At 39.8% G+C, this 22,220-nt stretch overlaps 1 protein-coding gene across 1 annotated transcript; it reads left to right on the top strand.

Moving 5' to 3' along the window:
* Window positions 1-16: 16 nt before the first annotated feature.
* On the top strand, window positions 17-21,967 carry TXNDC11 (thioredoxin domain containing 11; the record flags this gene model as incomplete). Its single annotated transcript, XM_026048979.1, has 12 exons — window positions 17-132; window positions 2,963-3,179; window positions 3,577-3,674; window positions 5,228-5,357; window positions 9,841-9,934; window positions 12,475-12,587; window positions 12,943-13,143; window positions 14,211-15,000; window positions 16,050-16,195; window positions 17,326-17,435; window positions 18,195-18,275; window positions 21,003-21,967. Coding segments are annotated over 12 exons (2,724 nt in total), but the record flags the coding sequence as incomplete, so codon positions are not given.
* Between the last annotated feature and the right edge of the window lie 253 nt (window positions 21,968-22,220).

Raw genomic sequence — 22,220 nt, 5'->3', positions numbered from 1 at the left:
GCCGCCATGCGGGGCCCCCGCCGCCCGGCCGCGCCTCCGTGCGGCCCACATGGCGCGGCGGCCCGAGCTGCTCTGCGGCGCCGCCATCGTGCTGGGCTGCGCCTTCCTCGTCGCCCTCAAAGTCACCTGCAGGTAACGCGGCCGCGCGTCTCACCGGGTCCCACGCGTGCTTCGTGCCCCGTGCTCAGGCCGCGGCGGGGCCTCCTTGCGCCCCGCGGCCGGGAGCCCCCGGGTCACCCACGGGGGCCGCGGCCCCTGCCCCTCGCGCCGGCAGGAACTTGGCTAAAGGCCTGCTGGTTTCAGTTAAATACACAAGCCCGCATCCGGAAAAATGTTCCCTGCTGTTGTCGGGAAGAGGGAATAAAAGCGTTTGGATCCTTGTGCTCTTCAGAGGATTGCTGGTTTTGCACATTAGCTGTGGCTTTCGGACATGCTTTCCCTTCGCGTGTCAGCAGTACGATGTGAGAGCAAAATTCCAGCTCTGGGGAGCAGTAACTGCCACTAAGCTCAGGATCAAAACATACCAACCCTTAAGGCTAGCAGCTAGGAAGTATTAAAAGGAATAATCCCAGCATCGCTTTAGTGGGAACTGCTGTACAGTAAGAAATATCCAAAGGGAGACGGATCTGACCTGTGCAGCTGTAAAATTCCTACAGGTTAGACCCCAAATCAGTTCTGACTCTATGCAGATGTCTCTGAGGAAGCCACACGCCGAGGACATGCCAGGCGAATGGGCTGACCCTACTGGCACTTGTTATACTTCAGTCTGAGCTCGTCCTCTTGAAAGGAGTTTCAGTTTTGTAACTTGTGCCCAGCACATGAATAAAACCATTTTTTAATAAGSACTGTGTGAGCAGCTCTCCAGGAGTGATCTGTGAGTAGCCACGTTGGTATTTAACGTGACACACTTCATACGACAAGGAAACTATTCTCTGCATAAAACTGGGTGTTATGTAAAAATACTCCTGGTACTGCAGAGGGAGGCAGTACTGGGAAAATCAGTGTGAGAAGTGATAGCTATGGGTTTATTCAATGGTGTTTTTTATAATTACTAGGCGTTTTTTTCATAGTTGAGAATAGCCACATATGTTTTACCCGCCTATATCATGATACCTCTTCTGACAGTACGTTTTCTTGTAATTTAGAGCAAATTTTGGGTCTTGTTTTCATGTCTTTTTTATTTAAGGCTTAATGCTTGATTTGCCCACTCAGCACAACTTCTGAACTTACTGTCCACTTTCAGTTTACTTTGGTAGAGGAAGCACATGTTCTGAACATGTTCGGGCTCTCAGTTTGCATTAAGGCAGGCAAATAGGAGAGATTATAGAAATGTCTTTTAGGAAGTTGGTTTCGGTGTAAGCTCAGCCTCCACCCACTGTGTTTGGCTTTCGGTGGCTGGGCAGCACAGGTGAGCTGGTGTTTGTGTAGCTTCAGCCACCCATGACACATCCGTGTCTGTGTCCTAGAAKCTGGAAAACATGGGAAGAAGCTAGAAAACATGGGAAGAAGAAGCTGGCGCTTTGTGTAAGAGCAGGAGACTAGATGTGGGAGAGCATAACCGGAGGTAGTGGTTGTAAGGCTGAAAAAGGCAGTGGGATTGGCGCAGTTGGGAAAGAGGGTGTCTGGCTGATTGGGGATGAGCAGGAAGGAACAAAATGCGTCAGAGAAAATAGATTTTTGACCATATGTGTACAAGCAGAATCTGGTTTTTGAAGTTACATTTTTTTCCTGCATATGAATTAAGAATTTGGAAAATATACTGAGGTTAGTTCTTAAATATTTAGCTGTAAGCATATGCTTGTTGACCTGGAAATGAGTAAAGACTGTGGCTTTTTGGGGTTTGTTTCACAAAAGCACAGGTATTTCTAAACCAGAATATAGCACCATTATTAGAGTGTTGCTTAATGTTTGACAGTGTTTATAGCGTGGTACTTTTATCCCACTTATTAAAAACTAAAAAAGAGCAAAGATCACAGAGAGGTTTTCTTTGTTAGATTTTTGCTATTGTGTAAGGTAAAGTGGTGCATACCCTTCCCCAAAACTTTCTGTCATGTGAGACACCATGGGAGAACTAAGTCATACCGTCCAGTTTTTAATCTAATTTACTACAGTAGATATAGCCAAAGGAATATTGTGGATTTAAGAGACTATAAAAGAGAGACAGTATGGTCATTCACTTGCGTTTGAGGCAGGCTGTACTGTAAACACTTCAGAACATGCTGGGAATGATGCGTGTCTGGATTGTATGATTGCTGCTTACTGGTTTAATAGAAAGCAGTTTCCTGAGTCAATTTTTGGCGTTAMAGCACAAACCCATTTTTCTTAAGAAAGGGAACCTGCCATAAAGTCACATTATAGTGTCTTGAAATCRAGATTCTTTCTTTGTTGATACTGCCTTTATGCTGAAGAAGAAACCTGCCTGAACAAAGTTCAGAGTCTCTGCTCTGGTCACTGCAAGCTAATGCAAATCTCCATACTGCTAAAAGTTATTAGTAAAACAGGATTTTTAAATAGAATAGAAATAYAGAATATTTTAAAGAAAGGCATAAGCCATAGTAACGGTCTCTATGTTATGTAAACATATCACTAGCCTTTGTGACTAGCATATTTTCTCTTACTAGGATGCTGTTACCTAAAGTCCAAGTGTTAAAAGAGGATGAGGCCAGGGAAGAAACCCAAAGAAATCACTCTTCCTGGTAATATTGTGCTCTATAGCAACCAGCAATAAGAGTGTGAGCTAACACGCCCCTAAACATAATGCATGGTATGACACGCAAGATGATCTGAAGATTTCTGTGGTGTTTCCTGTGACTAATACAGATAATGTAAATTGTAGTCATTTGCATTGAAGTTTAAAGTTTTATCATTGCATGACCTTTGTAAGGATTAATAAATTAGGTCTTTGGACACTTTTTTTAAATTAGTTACAGAGTCTCAAGAAGTCTCAATTTCCTTCCTGCAGCCGAGCAAAAGATGTGACGATGCCAGCGAAGCTTCCAGTGAATTTCTTCTCCACAAGATCTCCAGTTGTTGATCTTTTCCGGGGACAGCTAGATTATGCAGATCACCTGCGTCAGGATTCAGAAATTGTGCTGTATTTTTTCTATGCACCGTGGTGCGGCCAGTCCATTGCAGCACGAGAAGAAATAGAGCGTGTGGCCACCAGATTGTCAGACCAGGTAATTCCAGAGACTGATTTTAAAAATAAGACCTCCTAGCTTTATAATCTGCAGAGACCTTGCAGCTTTTCTGCTGGTACCTAACAGTTACTTACTCCCGAAAACGTCACAAATTGAACCATTCTGAGACTCTCCTCTTTGGGCTCTGCTCTGCAGAGTGAGTCATCAGTATGTGTTATGACCTGGTTAGTAAATTTGAAGGATTTAGATTAGAAGGCAAATGTTGAATGCCTTTGTGACTTTTCTTTCCATTTCTCTTGCAAAAAAGGGGAGGTGGAAAAAGAGACTTGAATGAAACAAGCAAAGGGAACAAGTGTGGAATAGTGCGTTGTGGATTGGGAAGATAAAGTGGTGGTAATGCACTTTGTCAGGTGAGAACTTTTTATCTGTTCTGCAGGTGCTATTTGTGGCTGTTAATTGCTGGTGGAACCAGGGGAAATGTAGGAAGCAGAAGCATTTCTTTTATTTTCCTGTGATACACCTATACCATCAGAGGTAAGAGTTTTATAATTATGCTCTGGGTTTTATATTGCTAGTTTGCTAAACAGAGGTACCATCTAAAATGTTGCATATTGAAAGCATTGCATTTACAGCTATAATGAATAGCTGTGGAGGAGATTCTGGCTGAAGCTCATCCTGTAGGCTCATCCTGCATCAGGAAAGGCTGTAACTGTCAGTTAAATGACGTGCTGCTCAATTCTTCTTCCTGAGAAAAACTGTTGCTTACGAAGCTCCTGCATCAAATAAAATGTAAAGAATTCAGATTTACATTTTTATTTTAGTTTTCTGCTTGGTGTAGGTGGACTGTATCAACTGGTCCAAGTTTAAGACAGCARTAAAGTAGGTGCTTATGGGCTTTTGGAGTTAGTGGAATTTGGGACTTTATTCTAAATATGGACTTCTCTTTTTTATGGTCCAAATGTTGAGATGTCATGATATGTTTTATATAATGCCACTTTTTTGGTTCTTTTTTTTTTTTTTTAGTATTTGTGTGTATTATGCCTTTCCTTTAGTGTGCAGTAGAAAGTAGGAGGGAATGTTTTTAATGCTCCATACAGAAGAGCTCGTTGCTGTGTGGACTCTGACTTGTGTTCCATAGCCCTGCAGGTTCCTCCTACTGTCAGCAAAGGGTTAGGGTATTTATATATTGAGGAAGAACAAACCTGATCTTTTTTGTTAGCTGAACTTTGAATTGACAGAGGTTGCATTGGCATAATTTAAACGATAATCTGGCTGAAGGAAAAAAAGAAAAAGCTAAATCTGTGCAGAATGCTCATTGCATTTAAGTTGTTTTATACTGAGATAACACAGCCTAGGTTGAAACATTTGGGTGCTAGCAGTAACCAGTTGGAATATTCTTAAACAGTCACAGCAAAAGGAGATAGGAATTCCCAGTGATGCTTTGTAGCCCCCCTGCACCCCACTGTTGTGAGCTGGTGTGGCTGTGCATGCTGCCCGGTGAGGCAGTGCTTGCTGCTCTGAAGCAGAGACTTGTCATAAAGTAGTGTGGGAAGTGATGTAATTAAAAGTGTCTATGTGTAAACTTTATTTCCAAAACCACTTCCCATTCCCGATTAAATTCTTCAGTGGGACTAGACTAATTCTTCCTACTTTTGGTGTTTAATTTTTCTCCGGAGTGTGATGCTCTGACCAGCCCGGTGCCTGAAAGCAGCGAATCCCATACGGGACTGCAGGGTAGCGAAGGACGTGAGAGCCCCGAGGCCCCTCCTGCTTTAGCACCACTTGGGTCCTGTGAGCTGCTGGTCAGGATGTGTGTACTCAGGGGTATAGCCATAGCATAAGGATATGCATATGCTTATATAATTCATACTCACCCTCTGCAAGCTTCTTTAATGGGGCTCAGAGGTGGTCCCCATCCCTGGACCCTGCCAGCCCATGGCACTGCCCTGTGTTAGAGCCACAGCTCCTGCCAAGGAACATGGAGAGCACTCGGTCCCCGGGCTCCTGCTTCTGTCACCCCCAGGAGGGACTGTCTCTCTCTCTCGTTAACGTAAGTCTTAATGCTTTATTATTTTTTTTGGTACTAGTTTTGGACCAATTGAATACAAAGGCCCTATGAGTGCTGTTTATATTGAAAAGTTTGTTCGCCGGGTGATGACACCACTACTCTACATCTCGTCTCGATCAAAATTACTAGATTTCCTCTCAAATTATGAGGTACTTGTCTCTCTTCTCTAGCTTTACCACTGTGGTTCAGAAAGAGTTTGACTTGTTTCACAGTTAAATTTGAGCTGCTCCGAAGTAGTAGTTTCTTGCCAGAATCTTGAAATCAGTGCCCTGCATATTTTGTTAAAATTATAAAAAAATGAAGTGACAGATTTACAGTGCTGGTACCTTTGTAGTAACTATCGTGATGTATTAGTATTACTGATTCGCAGTACATTAGCACATAGAGCCAGCAATCAAAATCACTAAACCTTCCCAGGGTGTTGCATATWAACAAGGGAGATGGGAGAGCCCTTTTCACCCAAAGCTGGCTTGGAAAGGCAGTTCARAAATATATAATAGCACATAAAAGTTGCTTTAATTTTTAAAGGAATATTAAATCTTTCCATTAAGGGAAAGGGTCTTACATAAAAACAAATGTGAAATCAGTTGAAATAGTAGCTTCCATGTGTGGTGTGATTTTGTGGTTTTTCTCCACTGGTGCATTGTGTTTTATTAATTTTCAATCTGTTGTRTGCAGAGAGGCCAAGACCCTGGATGGATAACTTCTAAGTAGATGAAATGAATTTGTGGCAGAACCATTTAAATCCCATTTATAACTGTACGTTTCTTTAGTGCACAATGGAGAAACACTATTACATTCCTAAACCCCAAGCTATTACAGCAGAACAGGAAACACAAACACTGGGCTGGGGATTTTCCAGCATTTGTGAATGAAATGTGGCCCCGTTTCATGGAGGTGCTGTCGCGTTCCTGAGATGGATCCTGCTGCAGGCAGAGTGCAACTCGTGTTTTCCATGGAAAGCAGCATAAGGGCATCCACACAGGCACTCACCATCATTAGCTGCTCTTCACAGTCCAGTTTACCCCTTAGCAGCTTGTTGTGGGTTTAGTTCTGCAGTTTTTAAGCAGGGATTTTGAGCCAGGAGCGGCAAGTTCTGCTCTTGTCTCTGATACTGAATCCCTTCTGTGATCATGAGGAGTACTATAGTCTTTCCTCAGCTTCAGTTTAGTCATTCTGAAACTTGGTTTTATTTTACCTCTTTTAAAAACTTGAAAATAGACATGTTTGGTTTCCGGTTTGTTTTGTGGATTAGCTCTTGTTTGTCTCCAGTACGTAGGGAATAAGCACTTACTTTAGAATAGTATATACACTTCCATTGGGGAAAAAAGACTAAGGTAAAAGACAGATTCATGGGGGAACCCAGCAAATCAAATTTTCATTTTGAAATACTTAACAGTTGAACATCTGTGTGTATTTCCTTTTTCTCTACCTCAAAACTCCATGGCTTTGAGAATCCCCAGTCTGTATTTTATATTCAGCATTTGTTGGTTCTTTCTGTGAACTAGACTAAGAATTGAGTCTGATCTGTTGTCCCTCCCTGCTCCCCAATTTAAGGTTGATGTTATTCCACAGTCCATGGCATTAGGTGCTCAGGGTCTTGCCTTTATAAACTAAAGTGGAGACAGAGGAGGCYGTGCAAAAATAACAGCCACCTCACGCACTCAGATCGAGCAGGACGAGCCACACACTAATGGAGAAGGACGTCGGATAGGGCCAGTCCAGGTGAGTGCAGARTGGGCGGCCAACACTCTGATCAGCAGCCACAAGGCCTAAGAAGTCATAGACCTGTGTACAGAGATAGAGGGAAACACAGGCATAAAGGCACAATGAGTTTTCATACAGAAATAAGCTTGTTGTTTCATCATTTGATAGAGTTAGAAATGTGAACATTTTTACTGTTGTTTATGTAAGTGAAGAACCTTATACAATCTGTAGGAAAAAGGTAATTCAGGAGGTAATTGCTGTACTTAAGAAATGAAAAAGCTTGAAAAATCTTAGTATGTTTTGGCACAGGTTACAAAAAACACATGCATGATGCACACTAATTGCTATTTCTACAGCTTTTTTTCCTCTATAGTGTCTTGCTTTTTCATCTTTTGTATACTGAAATGTTAATTATTGACAGGAAGGAAAGCAGGGAAAGCTGCAAGTTGGTTGATCATTAGGCATTTTGACCATTGTTTGCTAGTTGAACTTTTTTTTGTTTATTTGGTGATTTCTTCATGGAAAAGCATTAATTTGAAGCTCAGAATATCTTACCAGAGATATGTCAGCAGCAGCATCTCAGCCCTGGTGAGCACTTCTCTTCTTGCCAGGGCGTTTTGTTGCTTGTCGGTTTATTCCTAYTTGTGGCCGGGGCTTCAGGGCCACCCTGTCGCTTTCCACGTCCCGTGCAAGCTTTGCAGGTGCTCAGGTTCCAGTGACCAGCTTGGGCAGCAGCACCCAACAGGAAACCACCKTGTTGTCTTCYCCCAGGTGCTGCGAGCTGAGGACAGAGGCACAAGTCACAGCGTGGCCATCGGAGGGCTCCTTGGTGCTTCATGCCTCTGCTTAACCAGAGCTCCCTGCAAACAGCTCCTCAGCACTCGCAGCTTCTGTGCGTTGTCTGTGCGAGCCACACGCAGGCACTTGTTCCTAGAGCAGTGAACTGACGTKTTGAGTTGCCGTTTTGGAAGTGCTTATGTGAAGTTAGGCTGCTCTAAACATAAACATACTGAGAATTAAGAAGCTCTTGTTTGCAGGGAGATGTCTCTCTGTCGCTCTGCCCAAGCGAGGCGTCCTGGTAGTTGCAAACACCTTAAAGCATTCAGTTTTGTTAAAATCAGCAGTGTAGTTATGCTGACAGGTGGATCTCTTTGAAGAACAGGAAAGTATGCGTGGTACTGGGAAAGAAATGCCTGTTTTAAATGCTTTTTCTTCTTGGGTATAATTGTACCCTGAAAAAAGAGGAAATGTTCGCTATTCTGGGATGATCCTTTAAAGGAAGCTAGTTAGCCAGGAGGACTAGTTTCTCCCACTACACTTCGTTTTTATTGAAGAAACCTATTTTTTCCAAAGTGTCTCATGGAAGTAGTTGGGAATCTTAAGCCACAAAGAGTGTGTGACAGAACGGTGTTCAGAATCAGAACATCGGGGTATTTTTTAAAAAGAAGTTTACAACAAAGTAATAAATAATAAATAAATARTAAAATAACTTTACTACAAATTTGACCTTTGGTAGCTTCTCATGTTTTACTCTGCTGCCTTTGACTCTTCTTTCATTCACTAGCGTGTGCCCTATGGTTTGAATACTGTGACTGAACCATAGGGTTTTGCTTACTTTTTTACTCTTTAAGGAAAAAGAATGCTTGCTGTTATTTTGCTGTGTTTCCACTTCTTATTTATTTATATTCTTATTTTCTCCTGAACAATGTTTGCAGAAGTTTCATTAATATCTTCTTTTTATCACTGATATTCTTCTAGCASTACTTTTTAAAGAAACTATGAACAAGAGTCTTACATTCACTATTGTTCAATAAAAGATGATTACTACCAAAAAGGGCAGATTATTAGATGATATGGGGAGTGTTGTTATTGATGAATATGTAGGAGCAGATCTCCTAAAGTAAAAGTCAAATGAAACATAATAGAGACAAAACAGATTCATGCCGCGAGTGCCCCGGTTCTCTGCACTGCTCTCTGGGGAGCACAGGTACAAAGGACATAGCCAAATTCCAGCCCTGAACCTGACCCGAGTGTCTAGTCAACTGGTGTGTGAGTAGGGAGAATAAACAAGTTKGCAGTGGGTTATTGTAATTTGCAAAATTTAAGGCTAACACTGGATTTTGATGTTGGAACAAGAAAGTTGAGACTTGGCTTCCAAGGCAGGTTCTCCCRCCTTCTCTTCAGGCTTCGTTTCTGGTGAAGGGCGTAGACAAGTGAAGGGTCTTTTGAAACTGTGAATTTTTAAATTGTGAAACTTAGCCTATTTGGCCACTCGAAGAAATGCTTTATGGATGTGAATGTGGAAAAGGAGATTCTTCCATTATTTTTGTGTCATTGGTCTCCCATTGACTTCTGCAGCTGACACTGGAAGAATTTGCTATAATTGCTAGCTTGTTCATGGGCTGATAAGGTAACTTAGCAGCTCAGGTACTCGCTCACAAGATGGGTGAATTCATCTGCAATTGCTAATTATGTGCAGCACAGTAAAAATGAAAATCTTCCTATTAAGTTTGTTAATATTCTGGCAAACCATATTCCAAATTTCAAAAAATGCCTTTATGATGCTTCTGGTCCATATGATGGTACTGCAGCTGACATACAAAATAGTTTCAAAACAAATACTAATTTTATTTAGAGAACTGTAATACCTAATGTGGGAAAAAGGCAGCTTGCAACTAACGCCTCTGCAGCCATAAAAGCTCTCTCATTAGATGTGTTTTTTTTGAACTACAGCGTTAGAACAGATTTCCATTCTCTCATCAAAATGAAATTTTTCCTTGCAGCACAAAATGATTGCTTCCTTTTTAAACAGAGAACAGAGCAACAATGTTTAGCCTGTTGTGTTTTATTATAGGCAAATAGTTACGATGTTCCATATCATTGTACTTGAGAATAACTTAGCCAAATCTAATTCTTATTTTTCAGCCTGGAGTTCTGGGATATTTTGAGTTCAATGCTTCACCTCAGCCCCCTGGTTACTTAACATTCTTCACATCTGCGTTACACTCATTAAAGAAAGGTAAAAGCATCATTTTTCAGAATTGATGGCATCTATGAACCATCCCTGTAAATAAGTTCATTCCTTTGCAGTTTTTATAGTTTATATATAGTTTATAGTATAGTTCAGGGAGGGAATCCCTTTTGAGCAAGTTTCTTAATGTCGATCTAATTACGAAGCTTTCTTTTGTTACAGTAATGGAGAAATAATAGGAGGATTGCTCACAGAAGTTTCATGTGTAACCAGCCACTATGGAATGATTTCATGACAGGCTTCAGTTCAAGGTTGCATTAAGAAATATTTTCCTCTGGAACCTGGAAGTGTAACTGCAGTCCATATAAAGCCAGCAACAAATTAGCATTTATTTAAGTTGAATTTAAGTGTGCTTGTCTGGGGCAACATGTGAAATCAGAGGCAATAGGATGAACTTGGCTTTCTGCCTGGACTTTAGTAACTGAATTCAGCAACCCGCAATGCAATTCTTAAATGCTTTCTTGCATGGAGTTACAGAGCAGGTAGAAGATAGTTTAATGAAAAGGAATTTTTTCCTGTTGTTATATTTTAGATTATTAGTGTTTTTAAAATTTAGGTTTAAATACACAGATTTTTCATATTAACAACTTACTGCTTTCAATTATATTTTGCCTTATTTTATTCTTTTTTTTTGTCCCCTATATTTTACAAATAACAGGCATAGAACAATAGTGACTGAACCACAGGGAACTTTTTATATATTTTCTTTGCTTGTGTAAGTGATATCCCCTAAACCACATAGGGGAGTGTAAGAAATGTGGTAACTTTTTTTAATATCAGTGTTATACAGTGAATGTCTTTACAAAGCGAAAAAGGCTTTAAATTTGAAAATCAAGTTAAATTTGAATAGCTATCAATGGGAAAGATATCCATCTGGTTGATTAATAAACTAAAGTAGATTACTCAGCATTTTTAATTCAAAATATTTTTATTTTGAAAAAAATTGGTATTAAATCAGTTTCCCACTGCAATAGTGGTTTTAAAGCTACAAAAGATCAGCTGGAAATTAACTATGGATGGAGTAATTTCCTATGTGTGTGCTGGTATGTTTAACCACACTGAAGAGTGTTTCCACCTGGTAAATCTCTGGCATTTGCAATGCCAGGGCCTGGAGTGGGCAGTTCCCTTGGGAAATGCAGGTGCCTGCTGGCAGGTAGCAGCGCCTGCCCCTTCCTCGCTCTCAGCACCCAGCCACTGCTAATCACCCAGGCCTTGGGGAGTACTATGTAGGTGGCKAAAGCAAGCAAACACCTTGGAACTGCTGATGGTAATCTGCAAAGGGAGCTGGTGTCTAAGTAGCTAATTACATGAGTTGCTAATTGATCTTGCACAGCCTTGGAGCACAAGCTGAAGTTGTGCCAAGGCACCGTGGCCACTACTGATAGCCTTTCTTTTAGAAGCTAGGTGTTTGAACCCTCACTTGCAGTCCCTCATGTCTCCATGAATTTTTATACAGATTTTTGTCATATTTGTGGAAATAAATGATCTTGGATAAGTTGGAGCTGTCAGAGTGCCCTGCTATACATTCTTTATAAAARCTATTATGTTGAGCAATAAAAGGGTTGCTGGTTTCTATGCTAATGGAGTTCTACAGCAACAAACACACTCAGGCTCATGGAAAAAGTTCATCATCCTCATTTCTTCAGAATGGTAATTTTATTCTGACAGATTTTTTTTTCTTTCTCAGAAATCCTGGATATGCCAGTAGAAAAAATAATTAAAAATTAGCATATTTTGAAGCTATTTCTTTCTGTTGGCAAATAAAGTAAATTGATACAAATCTCTTAAGTTTTGCTCTGTCAATATTGTGGAATGCAATATGAAGCCTATTTTTCTGTATATTTTTTCTGTAATTGTCCATTTATATGTTGGGCATATAGCTCCTGACAATCYAAATATGAAAAACATGCTTTCCTTGTGGGGTGTTGTTATGTTATGGAAATATAATAAATATTTAGATCATATCATCATCATCATCTTTAAAACCCGCTTGGATGCAGCCCTGTGCCATGTGCTCTAGGTGAYCCTGCGTGTGCAGGGAGGTTGGACTAGATGACTSTGAGGTCCCTTCCAACCTTAAGCATTCTATGATAATTTTATACTGTAAATGTATGCAGTATGCACAGTTCTTATGTATGTTATTATCTTTGTCTTATATTTGTCTTATATTGTTTTTTGAGATGCTATAGCACGTAAGAAGATATATCTGAGATAGGGAATTCTGGTTTTAGTGAGTGAAGAGATTTRGCTACTCCACGTTAACATTTTTTATACCTGAGCAAAGAAGAGCAACGTGTTGGCTTTCCCTGCCTCCTCTCATTCCATTGCATCTGTTGCCTGTTGCTCTTTTAGTGACGTTTCTGTATGTTCACCCAGCTTGGTTCCAGGGTTTGCTTTGAAGGTGTTCCAGATGTACATATAATCCCTTATAGCCATTAAAAAATAAGATCCATATTTTTCTAAGGCTTTCAGGAAGGAAYTTCAGTGTGTACGTAACTGTATTAAACACTAAAAATTTGCCCTTTCAGACTACCTTGGAACCATCCGCTTTGGAGTGATCACGGATAAGCGTGTTGCCAAGGAGGTCTCCCTGGTGCATTCGGGCAGCGTGTATCTGCACAGGCACGCGAACGCCTCTCTGGTGAGTGCTCTCCTGGCTTCCTGGCAGCTTGGGGGCAATACCTGGCTACTGAAGCTCTGTCCTAGGCCCTGAGCAAATGTAGTAAGTGACAATGTTCGTCATGCGGTGTTCACCAAGCTCTTAAGTGTTAAAATGAAGAATGTTTTAAAACTTCCTTTATTTTTTTCCAGTAGTATACCCTTTTATCCCCCTTTCCCAAGCAGGGAGGATAAATGAAAGCCTGAAGCTCACTGAATAGTGTCATTAAATTAAAAGGAGTTTTAGGTATTGTATTAACAATTGTGAATGCTGCATTTGTTAGTAAACGGTATATTTAAGTAAGTGATAACAAATAATTACTTTTTCACTTTTCAAGGTTTATCCAAAGGATATCATGAACTATACGTCTGAGAACATCTGCAAATGGGCTCTAGAAAACCGAGAGATGCTCATCCGATGGCTGAGACCTCATGGTGGAAAAAGCCTTCTTTTAAACAATGAGTTGAAGAAAGGACCAGCACTTCTCATATTTTTACCTTACAATCCCTTAGCAGAAACTCATCCTCTTTTAGATGAAGTAAGTGGGATGATCATTTTTAACTTTCAACTCAGTAGAACTGGAGATCTGCAGCTTAATTGTGCTCATTACAAAAATCTGCATTGAATGGCAGGCTAGATTTTTTAAAAATATATTCCAAAAAATCCTCTTAAGTATCCATGCAGGATTGCAGCCATATTTCTGTGGCTAGGAGATTAATATCACTGCTTCAAAACTGTTAGTGGYTGTTACTGCAGTCAGGATCCACCACACCACGGAGAATCTCCATTCCCCTTTCAGATGGGAGTGTTTTTATTTTTTTTTTTTCTCATTTGAAGTGAAATTCAGAAATCTGCATTTTGGTTAATGCTTCATATAGTAGGTTTTAACCTTAAAACATAGTATTAAAGAACTGTGCCATAAATGATGCAGAGGAGGACTTAGATTGGTGTAGTGCACTGAAAGTATTTCTTTGGCTTTTCTTGTTGCTGTTCTGAATATTTAATTCTTACATGCTGATATATCTAGAAATGTAAGTTTGTTACTAACTTAGAGCCTAACTTGATGATGGTGATTATTATYATTATGAGCCTGACTTGATGATGGTGGTTATTATCATTATTTTTAAGARTATGCAACTTTGATGTGGAAATTCCATCTAAAAGTCGGTATATTTTGTTACTGAATCTGCGACAAGTAACTTCCCTTAGGCAGGAGCAAAGCTGCCRAGCGCGTCTGGACAGGCAGAGTGGGGATGTGGTCCTGGGGCAGAGGGGAGAGCTGCTGGCCCATCTCCTTGGGTGCCCTGGCCTCGCTCTGCAACRAGCGRGACCCAGACAGCACCTTGGGGAACAGAGCCCTGGCACAGGCTGCCCAGGGAGGCTGTGGAGTCTCCTTCTCTGGAGGTCTTCCAAACCCGCCTGGATGCCACCCTGTGTCCCATGCTCTGGGTGTCCCTGCTGGAGCAGAGGGATTGGACTGGATGATCTCTGGAGGTCCCTTCCRACCTCAACTGTTCTGTGGTTCTGTGTGAATGTACAATTAATAATTTTTTTTTTTGCTTCTTTTTTTTTTTTTTTCCCCTTCACCCCCTCCACCTTCTGTAGATAACCAAAGTGGCCTTGCAGTACCACAGCTGTAATAAGAGCCAGGCAGCTGAACGAGATCTTCAACGCCCAGGAGATGCTGATGCACCAGCTTTTGGTTCTCCTGTGCAAGCTGCACAGACAGAATTGTCGGAAACATTTTCAATAGCAAAGTACCCCTGTTGTAACACGGTGGTGCTTCCTCAGTGGCATTCAATATCTAGAACTCACAATGTCTGTGAGCTTTGTGTTAACCAGACACTTGGTGTCAAACCAAATAAAGTCAATGTGCCACRCTGCAACTTTTTAGAGATAGAAGCAGCTTTGGACTCTTTCTACCTCCAGGAACGTACCTTTTTTCAAGTTATATCAAATACCATAGAATGCAGCAATTTCTTAAGTTTCTATAGTCCGTTTAGCTATTACACTGCATGTTGCAGGACAGTAAATAGGCATTTTTTAAGTTTTATTAGTTCTGAAAAGACCATCTTTCAGACCCCTAAAGTACCATTTTCTTCCCATGGGAAGAAAGATAAGATTGACACCCCAAATTCTATTCCTCACATTGAGGATAGTAATTATTTTATTGCTGACCTCCATGATAATGGCACTAACATTACTGGTCTGAGCTGCAGGACCAACAAAACCTTGAATCTTTATCTACTGGATTCAAATCTGTTTTGGATATATGCAGAGAGATTAGGAGCATCAAGATCTACTCATCGTAAGGAATTTGCTGCCATTGTTGACCTGAAAGAAGAGGTGCACTATGTCCTGGATCAGAATCAGTCGCTTACTGGATCTACTTTGGGTATGGTATCCAAAATAGAAATGCTCAAAGTAAGGAAATTATGAATTGGGAAATGAATTATGAATTGGGAAATGTGAAAAGTTTGAGAATAAGCTTTTGAATTGAACATGTATGGCCTTCATAAAATGACTGCTTATAAAGCAAGACTATAGGTAGCGTTGTAGTCTGCTGTGAGAGTTTCCTGAGTACTGAATACTGAACGTAAGACTGAATGCACTGCTGTGTGCATTTCCAGAGGTAAACCCAGTAATGTGGTCTGTATGTACAAATGTTCCAGTTTTACTTGGCCCTAGTTTTGGATCTGAGAATACCATCAAAGTAGTTTCTGTTGGAACAAGGAACTATTCAGGATCTTGGGTATTATTTCATTTGTCCCAGTTGAATTTACAGTACTGCACAAATCTAAACTGCAAAGTGGTCTTGCAGCAACTTAGAGGATGTAGTCCTGGCTCAAAGAAGTTAGTGAAGGTAGTTTGAGAGGGGTTGATTTCAGTTATGACCTATTTCAGTTACTGTCAAATGCCCTGAAAGTGGCATGGACAGGAAGGTGCTCACTGATAAACACAAAGTGGTCAGTCTTGCTGGCGGGGAAATAGCACAGTCTTTGAAGGTCTAAAGCAAAAGAAAAATAATAGGGAAARTACTTACACGAATAAATTCAAATAGGTGGAATTTACTGGAGCTTTCAAGGTAAGGAGCAAATGCTTGAATGCAGTGCAGAAAGTCAGACAGGGTGAGGATCTTGCTTGAGACCAGCCAGATATCTGGTTAGATTAAGTGCAGGAAATACTATTAMAGTACATTGAGTAGGAGTAGAATCAAGGTAAAAAGTAGGAAGGAAGTGAAGATTACAATAGGCAGTTRAATTTTGTATTGTTTTCATAGAAGTGGTAGTTACTCAGGAGTTGATAGGGCACTGTCAGAAACTTATGGTTTGAAACCAGGTTTGAATTTTGGYTTTCTCAAATTCTACTGAAAACCAAGATGTAAATGGCTGATATACATCGGTGAAACTTAAATAAATTTGTAATGTATCAATTTCATTTCAGAGAACTTCATAAGGAATTTCAGCATTCTCTACAGYCCCTTGAAAAGGCATCTTGTTGATGACTCTTCAGTCCCTTTCCGTGCACAACGTGTGATCACTGAAGTGACTACTAACACCTTCCATGATACTGTGTTCTCGAATCAAAAGGTACAGCTCATGGCTCATCACTGAAAGTCTTCTTGCAAATTAATTTTTACACTTTGAGGCAATCGGTTTCATCCTTTTTGACAGTGATGTTCGTAACTCGTAATATATATAATAAAAAAAAAAGTGTCTGTAAAAGCAATTCAAATGACATGATCTTTAGTAAATCTATGAAGATGGTAGTAAAGTAGTCAAGTCAACAAGTCAGCTGTTTCCCCTGCTGAAGGTTTTGGTCATTTTCATTTTCCTATGTGTTAGAAATATAGAAGTGATGAAGTGTCATTTGCTCCCACCACGCTTCCCTATGCCTGGAATGCATTTTAAATACATTCAGGGGGTTTAAATACAAGGCTTGAGGTTAGCATTGAAGAAGATTCTGGTTTCTGGGGCCAAAGCTCAAAGTAAACAAACATGTCACAGCTTTCTTTTCCTTTTTTTTTTAATGTATATATTTTCTTTTAAAAGTAAACTTTTTTATAAAAAGTTAAAAAGGTGACTGCAAATTAAGCATAATGCAGAAAAATGCCCCAAAGGTTGTAAAATTCAAGTACATTTGAAACCACACGGTTAAAGAAAAAAAAATCACGAGTTCAAGTTTTCTGATTGTGTGCCGTAACTTTSTTTTCTATATGATGTGATCCCAAAGGGAGTGAATTTCCCGATTCCTTAAAGCTGTACTAGTCAGGACCACTGTCCTTGGCTGTGAGGACTTGGTGGCCTCGGGCAGGTGGAAATGGCCCAAACACAGGGACCAGCTGCAGCAGGAGAGCAGCCTTCCAGGGCTCCTCATGGAAATCTGGCTTCCATATCAAGTATGTAGGTGCTCAAATAGGAATGCAGGGCTGTAGAACAATCATGAAAAGTTTAAGAAACTCTAGTGGTGCCTTTTTCATTAAAAGGGAGCTAAATAATACTCCACATTTTGTCTTTTTATTTGTGCAAGGAGAATTCTATAAGAGTTTTTAGAGTTCTGGTTCAGGAGACAGGGCATCGGTAAATTATAAAGTTTATTTACATTATGGAATATTTTCCTTTTGCTTTTAAAGAGTTCAGAATTAGTTGTGAGGATGGTTCTTCTTTAGTGCAGGTTAATACTGTAAGCAATCAGACTCCACTCTGTTTTTATCTTCCAGAGTGTTTTGCTGCTCTATTATGCACAGTGGTGTGGATTCTGTGCTGCTCTTAACCACATTTTCATTCAGCTTGCTCGGCTTTTGCCTCCAGATAATTTCACTGTGGCAAGGTAAAAATAAATCATTTTATGTATGTTAATATATATTTTTGTCTCTCTAGTATCATTTAATTAATACAGCCTAGGAAATAAACATTTGCTTTTTTATCTGCACACACACAGTACTTGATGTGGATGTAATCTGTTTTGTTTTTCTTTGAATGAATTATATATTCTTCTACATATATTTGGTAGTTTTCAGACTCTCTACAGTAGCTTTATAATTTGATTAAAACAGATTTTCATTCAGTGCACTTATAGTTGTAGTTTCGTACTTTTCAGAAAGTGAACCAGTAAAACATAGATAATAGCAGATCAGCATTTTTATTTCTGCCCTTGATAATGTGTAGCAAATAATGTAATCGAATAGAATAGGGTTATTTGGAAAAATGGCACGTGGATTTTTTGTGTTTGTGTGTGTATGTGTATGCGTGCCTAAGAAATATTTTTGGCATTTCCAGAATTGCTGTGATTCTCTGTGATTACAAATAAAATTCTCTTAATTGATGGTAAATATTAATAAAAAGTACAAAGAAAAGCTTAAAGATGAAAAACAACCATCAAAACATAAAACAAGTAATTGAAAAGTTGTTTCCTTTGKGCTTTGTGTTCTTGTATGTAGAGCTTTAGCAAATATTTTGCCTTAGAGAATGTGCTTGTCCTTGGAAGAAACAGCGGAGTGTTTTGTTCCACAAACTAGTTGCTTATAGGAAAACATTCATGGAGTTATACGAGAAATGTTCTCTTTATCAGTATTGTTTTTCTTGACAGAATTGATACCAGTCGAAATGACCTTCCATGGGAATTTATGACAGATCGCCTCCCAACCATTTTATTTTTCCCTCATCAGAGGTAATGTAATGCTTTTCMCTGTGGGGTCTTTTACTTTCATTTTACAAAGTTACAAAAAATAATCTGGCTATATACACTAGTAAAGAAAAAATCCAAGCAATAATTAATTCCCATGTATGTTACTTTAAACATTAAGAAAAAATAGGTAGTACTGTGCAGATAGGTCATTATTCAATTGTAGGTCTTTATTTATGAGCAGCAGCATTAATAAATTAATAGCCTTATTCTTTAGTTAATTTTCTTTTGGTTGAATTTAAAATAATWATTTTTGGCATTTTTGGCATTGCTCAGAAAAATGAATGAGTGGTTTCTGGAGCAGAAACAGCTATGCAGCATCTTCCAGGTGGCTAAACTGAGAGCAYGAGATCTCAAGAGATACTGTAATAATAGATCCTTGCAGTAAAATGCAAGGATTTGCTTCAGCTGCTCAGTCKGTTCTGTTAAGCAGCTCTAGACCTGTCTCTGAAGCAGCTGACTTCTAGTTTCAGTGACGAGGTTTTTGTAGTCTGCTCAGCGGTTTCATGAATGTATCTTAGCTTTGGTCCTGCTTTCCCACTTGCTCTTCCTGTCCAGGCTGCTTTATATTTTCCTGCATCTAAGTAATCAAGAAGGTTAGTTTTTGATGGTATGTGTAATGTCTCTTACTGGTATAGGCTTATTTTAATTTTGGAATAAAAGATGCCCCACTTGAGCTCCTAAGGCATAGGCTTATGAGACCATTTTTGCAATTTGTCCCTGTCCTGCTTAGGCTGTTCCTCCCATGTCATACTCCTTTGTTTTGCTTTTTGTTTTAAATAGTGTTCCTGTGCTTTATGGCAGTAAAGAATGGATAGTGGTAGAGTTAAATAGTACCATTGTGTAAGGAGTCATTTTCCTATTAATATAGACTACTTCAGCCAAAATCACGCTGTGATTTGTTAAACTTGGATGTTGAAATGAGTGTCAGTTCCAAACTGCCTATGGCTGTGATGTTCATTACCTGGTCGATCCTGAGAAGTCCATATGGGGAAAAAAATCATGGTGCTTCCTCTCCCAGGATTTTGATAGACAGCAACTTCATCTGGCTCAGGTCCTTAAATTACTGATAAAATGGGATATTTTTCTTCTTTTGAATTACAATAAATAGTCCTCAGTAAATCAAGTAAATATAATATGAATATTGCAAATGTTAATYGGATTTCACGCTCAGAAAAATTGCTGTGTTCCAGCTGCACTGTGTAAGCAATTTTTACATAATTTCATACATGTTGGGGACATCAGTGTTCTCAATGGCATTTATTCTGTTGAAGCAGCGGGGCCCACTTCTGAGGCCTTAAAATGTTACATTTAAATCTGTTTTTGTTGCTTTAGAATAATGGTGGTTTTTCTTTTTTTTTTTTTTTTTTTTCCTGACTTGTGTAACTTAGTCATAAATAGTTTATGTCCAGTATGGTCATACTGAATGCATACTGCGCCAGTCATCTGGTTACAAATTAGGCAAGCAAAGGAAAACAACTAAGCTTTTCTTCAGGTACCTGTTTTCATAGCTCCCTAATCAAAGAGACAGAATGCTTCTGATGAWCGAAGGCTAAAGATGATGTAGTTAAACATATGGAAGGAGAAAATACATGTAAGTTTTGCACGGTAGTCTGCAAGATGATAAATCTTGGCATACCTGACAGGAATCAATATGTCAGCGGTGAAACTACCGTWGATTACAGTCATAAACGAACTGTGGTGCTTTCAGCAGTGCACCTGGTCTAAGTCTGTTTATAGTTTGTGACCAAACTCYGTTTTGTATTCGCTCTAGTGCAGGGGAGTCGGTAGGCAGCCAACTGCAGTTACGCTGGGTGCCGAGGGACTGAGCAGCAGGAGCCAGGCTGGCTCAGAAAGAGGGGCAGGAGCTCATTCCTGTCTGCTCCTTGGGTTGGCCTGCCCTGTCTCTGCTAAACCTACACACGAGGTGCAGGACTGGGAGCTTTACCCGGGACACCTTAGAGGGTGGTTGGTGGCTCCAGGTGCTCAGTAGCCTGGAGGGAGGGATTTTACACTCTGAATGAAGAACCTTGGGCTGACATCAGCTGGGAGCAAGCAGGTGCTGCTGCAGAAGCACCAGGGCTGTCACCTTCATGTGCTGGGATTAGGATTTACAGCCACACAGTGAGTCAGCCAGCCAAAAAAAAATACATTTGGCTGGTTTGTTTCTTTGCTGAGCTCAGGGGCATGAAGACAATGCTGCAGGTCCCCCTTGCAAGTAGCAAGATTGGTTTGGTTTATTTTCCTCAGCAAGAGGGACTTGCTTGTAAGTCAGTCAGCTGTTAACAGCAACCCYCTTTTTTTTACCTTCAGCTACTTCTTTTCTAACAGTGGAGCCCATAAAGCTACTTATCCTGGGGTAACTTGCAGTATAGCTTCAAAACAAGTTGTTTCCCAGTTTTACAGAGCTGGACTTTTCTTAACATGTGTAGGGTGAGGAATGCTTAAATCTTAGTAGGAAAATCACAAAGCAGAGATGCTTACGACACCTAAGCATACTGGAATACAACTGGAAAGGTTCAGTAGGAGACAGTAGTCTGCACCATATCTTAATCTTTATTATTAATATTATTATTTTAATTTATTTTATTATTTATAATATGCTGTATTATAATGTATAACATAGTATATAATATATTATATATGATGTATAATTTATTATAATTATTATTAATAATTATTTATTAGCATTAATCTGATATGCCTTTCTAGGAAGGAGCAGAGTGTGAAGTTCCCTGAAGACTTTCCAGTTACCCTTCCCAATCTTCTGAGGTTTATTTTACATCACTCAAGTCCCTCTTCATCAGAGCTCTGTACCAGAGACTGCCTGCGTAAAGAGGCAGCGTTGCAGCAAGGCCACATCTCCCACTTGGAGAGGGAAATTCAGAAGTTAAGATCAGAAATCAGTGCTCTACACCAGGCCCATGACAGGCTTGAAGAACAACTTTCCAAAGCCAGAAGAGAGGAACAGCGACTGCAGCAACAAAAACACACCYTGGAAAAGCAGCACAAGACCCTGCAGCTCCACAGTCAGCAGCTACAATCGACGTACGAGCAGAAGAATCAAGAATTATTGGCGATGGCTGAAAAGCTTCAAGAATTGGCTGATGCATCTGAAAACCTCCTCAAGGAGAATACTTTGCTGAGAATCCTCATAGCATCAAAAGAAGGAAAACTACAGCTCAAAGATGAAAATATAAACCCTGTTCAGTCAGAGCAGCCACTTTCTGATGACAATGATGTATCAGTTCCAACAGCTGCCACCCCGTTACGGGAAAAAAGAACTGAAAATATTGATCCCAGAGAGACAGAGCACAGTAATGAAAGCAGGACAGGATGATTGCTTACAAAGCCAAATTACACAATGTTGGGAAGGTATTTATGCAAATTTTATTGAAATTCATTGTAAATAAAGACTTTTCTCTCAAATGACTTAGAAAAAAAATCAAAAGGAAATATTTTTATATAACTTGAACAACTTACTAGATACCCCCACAAAATAGAGAAGGAATATGGAAAACACTTTCTGCACTTTACTATTGCACTAACTTGCAAATACCTGTCCATTTAACCTAAAGATGATTTTTTTTTCCTTGTTTAAAGAAAGGGCAGCACCAGGAAGCACYTCTGATTAAGGACCCGTCCTTTAACATGGGCTTCCTCCAACAGCTGCTGGAGGAAGCGTTTAGACTTTTGATTTATATTTTTCTGGTAACTTAAAAAAAAAATTTGCCCTCACTACCCTGCATTTTTTTTTTTTTTGTCTGCAGAATTAAAATGGAGATATTTTATCTATATAATCAGTAAACTTGAATGGACAAAATCATCTTGCTACATCTCTGTTGCAGAATTTGTGTACTTTGTATCACTTTTGTACCCCCTTTATATCTGTCTTGAAGTCTTGAAGAGCCATGTGTGAACTGTTCTCTA

This window comes from Nothoprocta perdicaria, unplaced genomic scaffold, assembly GCF_003342845.1.
Source record: "Nothoprocta perdicaria isolate Ctin4 unplaced genomic scaffold, notPer1 scaffold_59, whole genome shotgun sequence".
Classification (NCBI taxonomy): Eukaryota; Metazoa; Chordata; class Aves; order Tinamiformes; family Tinamidae; genus Nothoprocta; species Nothoprocta perdicaria.
The sequence above is the reverse complement of the archived record's forward strand: the minus strand, read 5'-3'. Positions and strand labels throughout refer to the sequence as shown.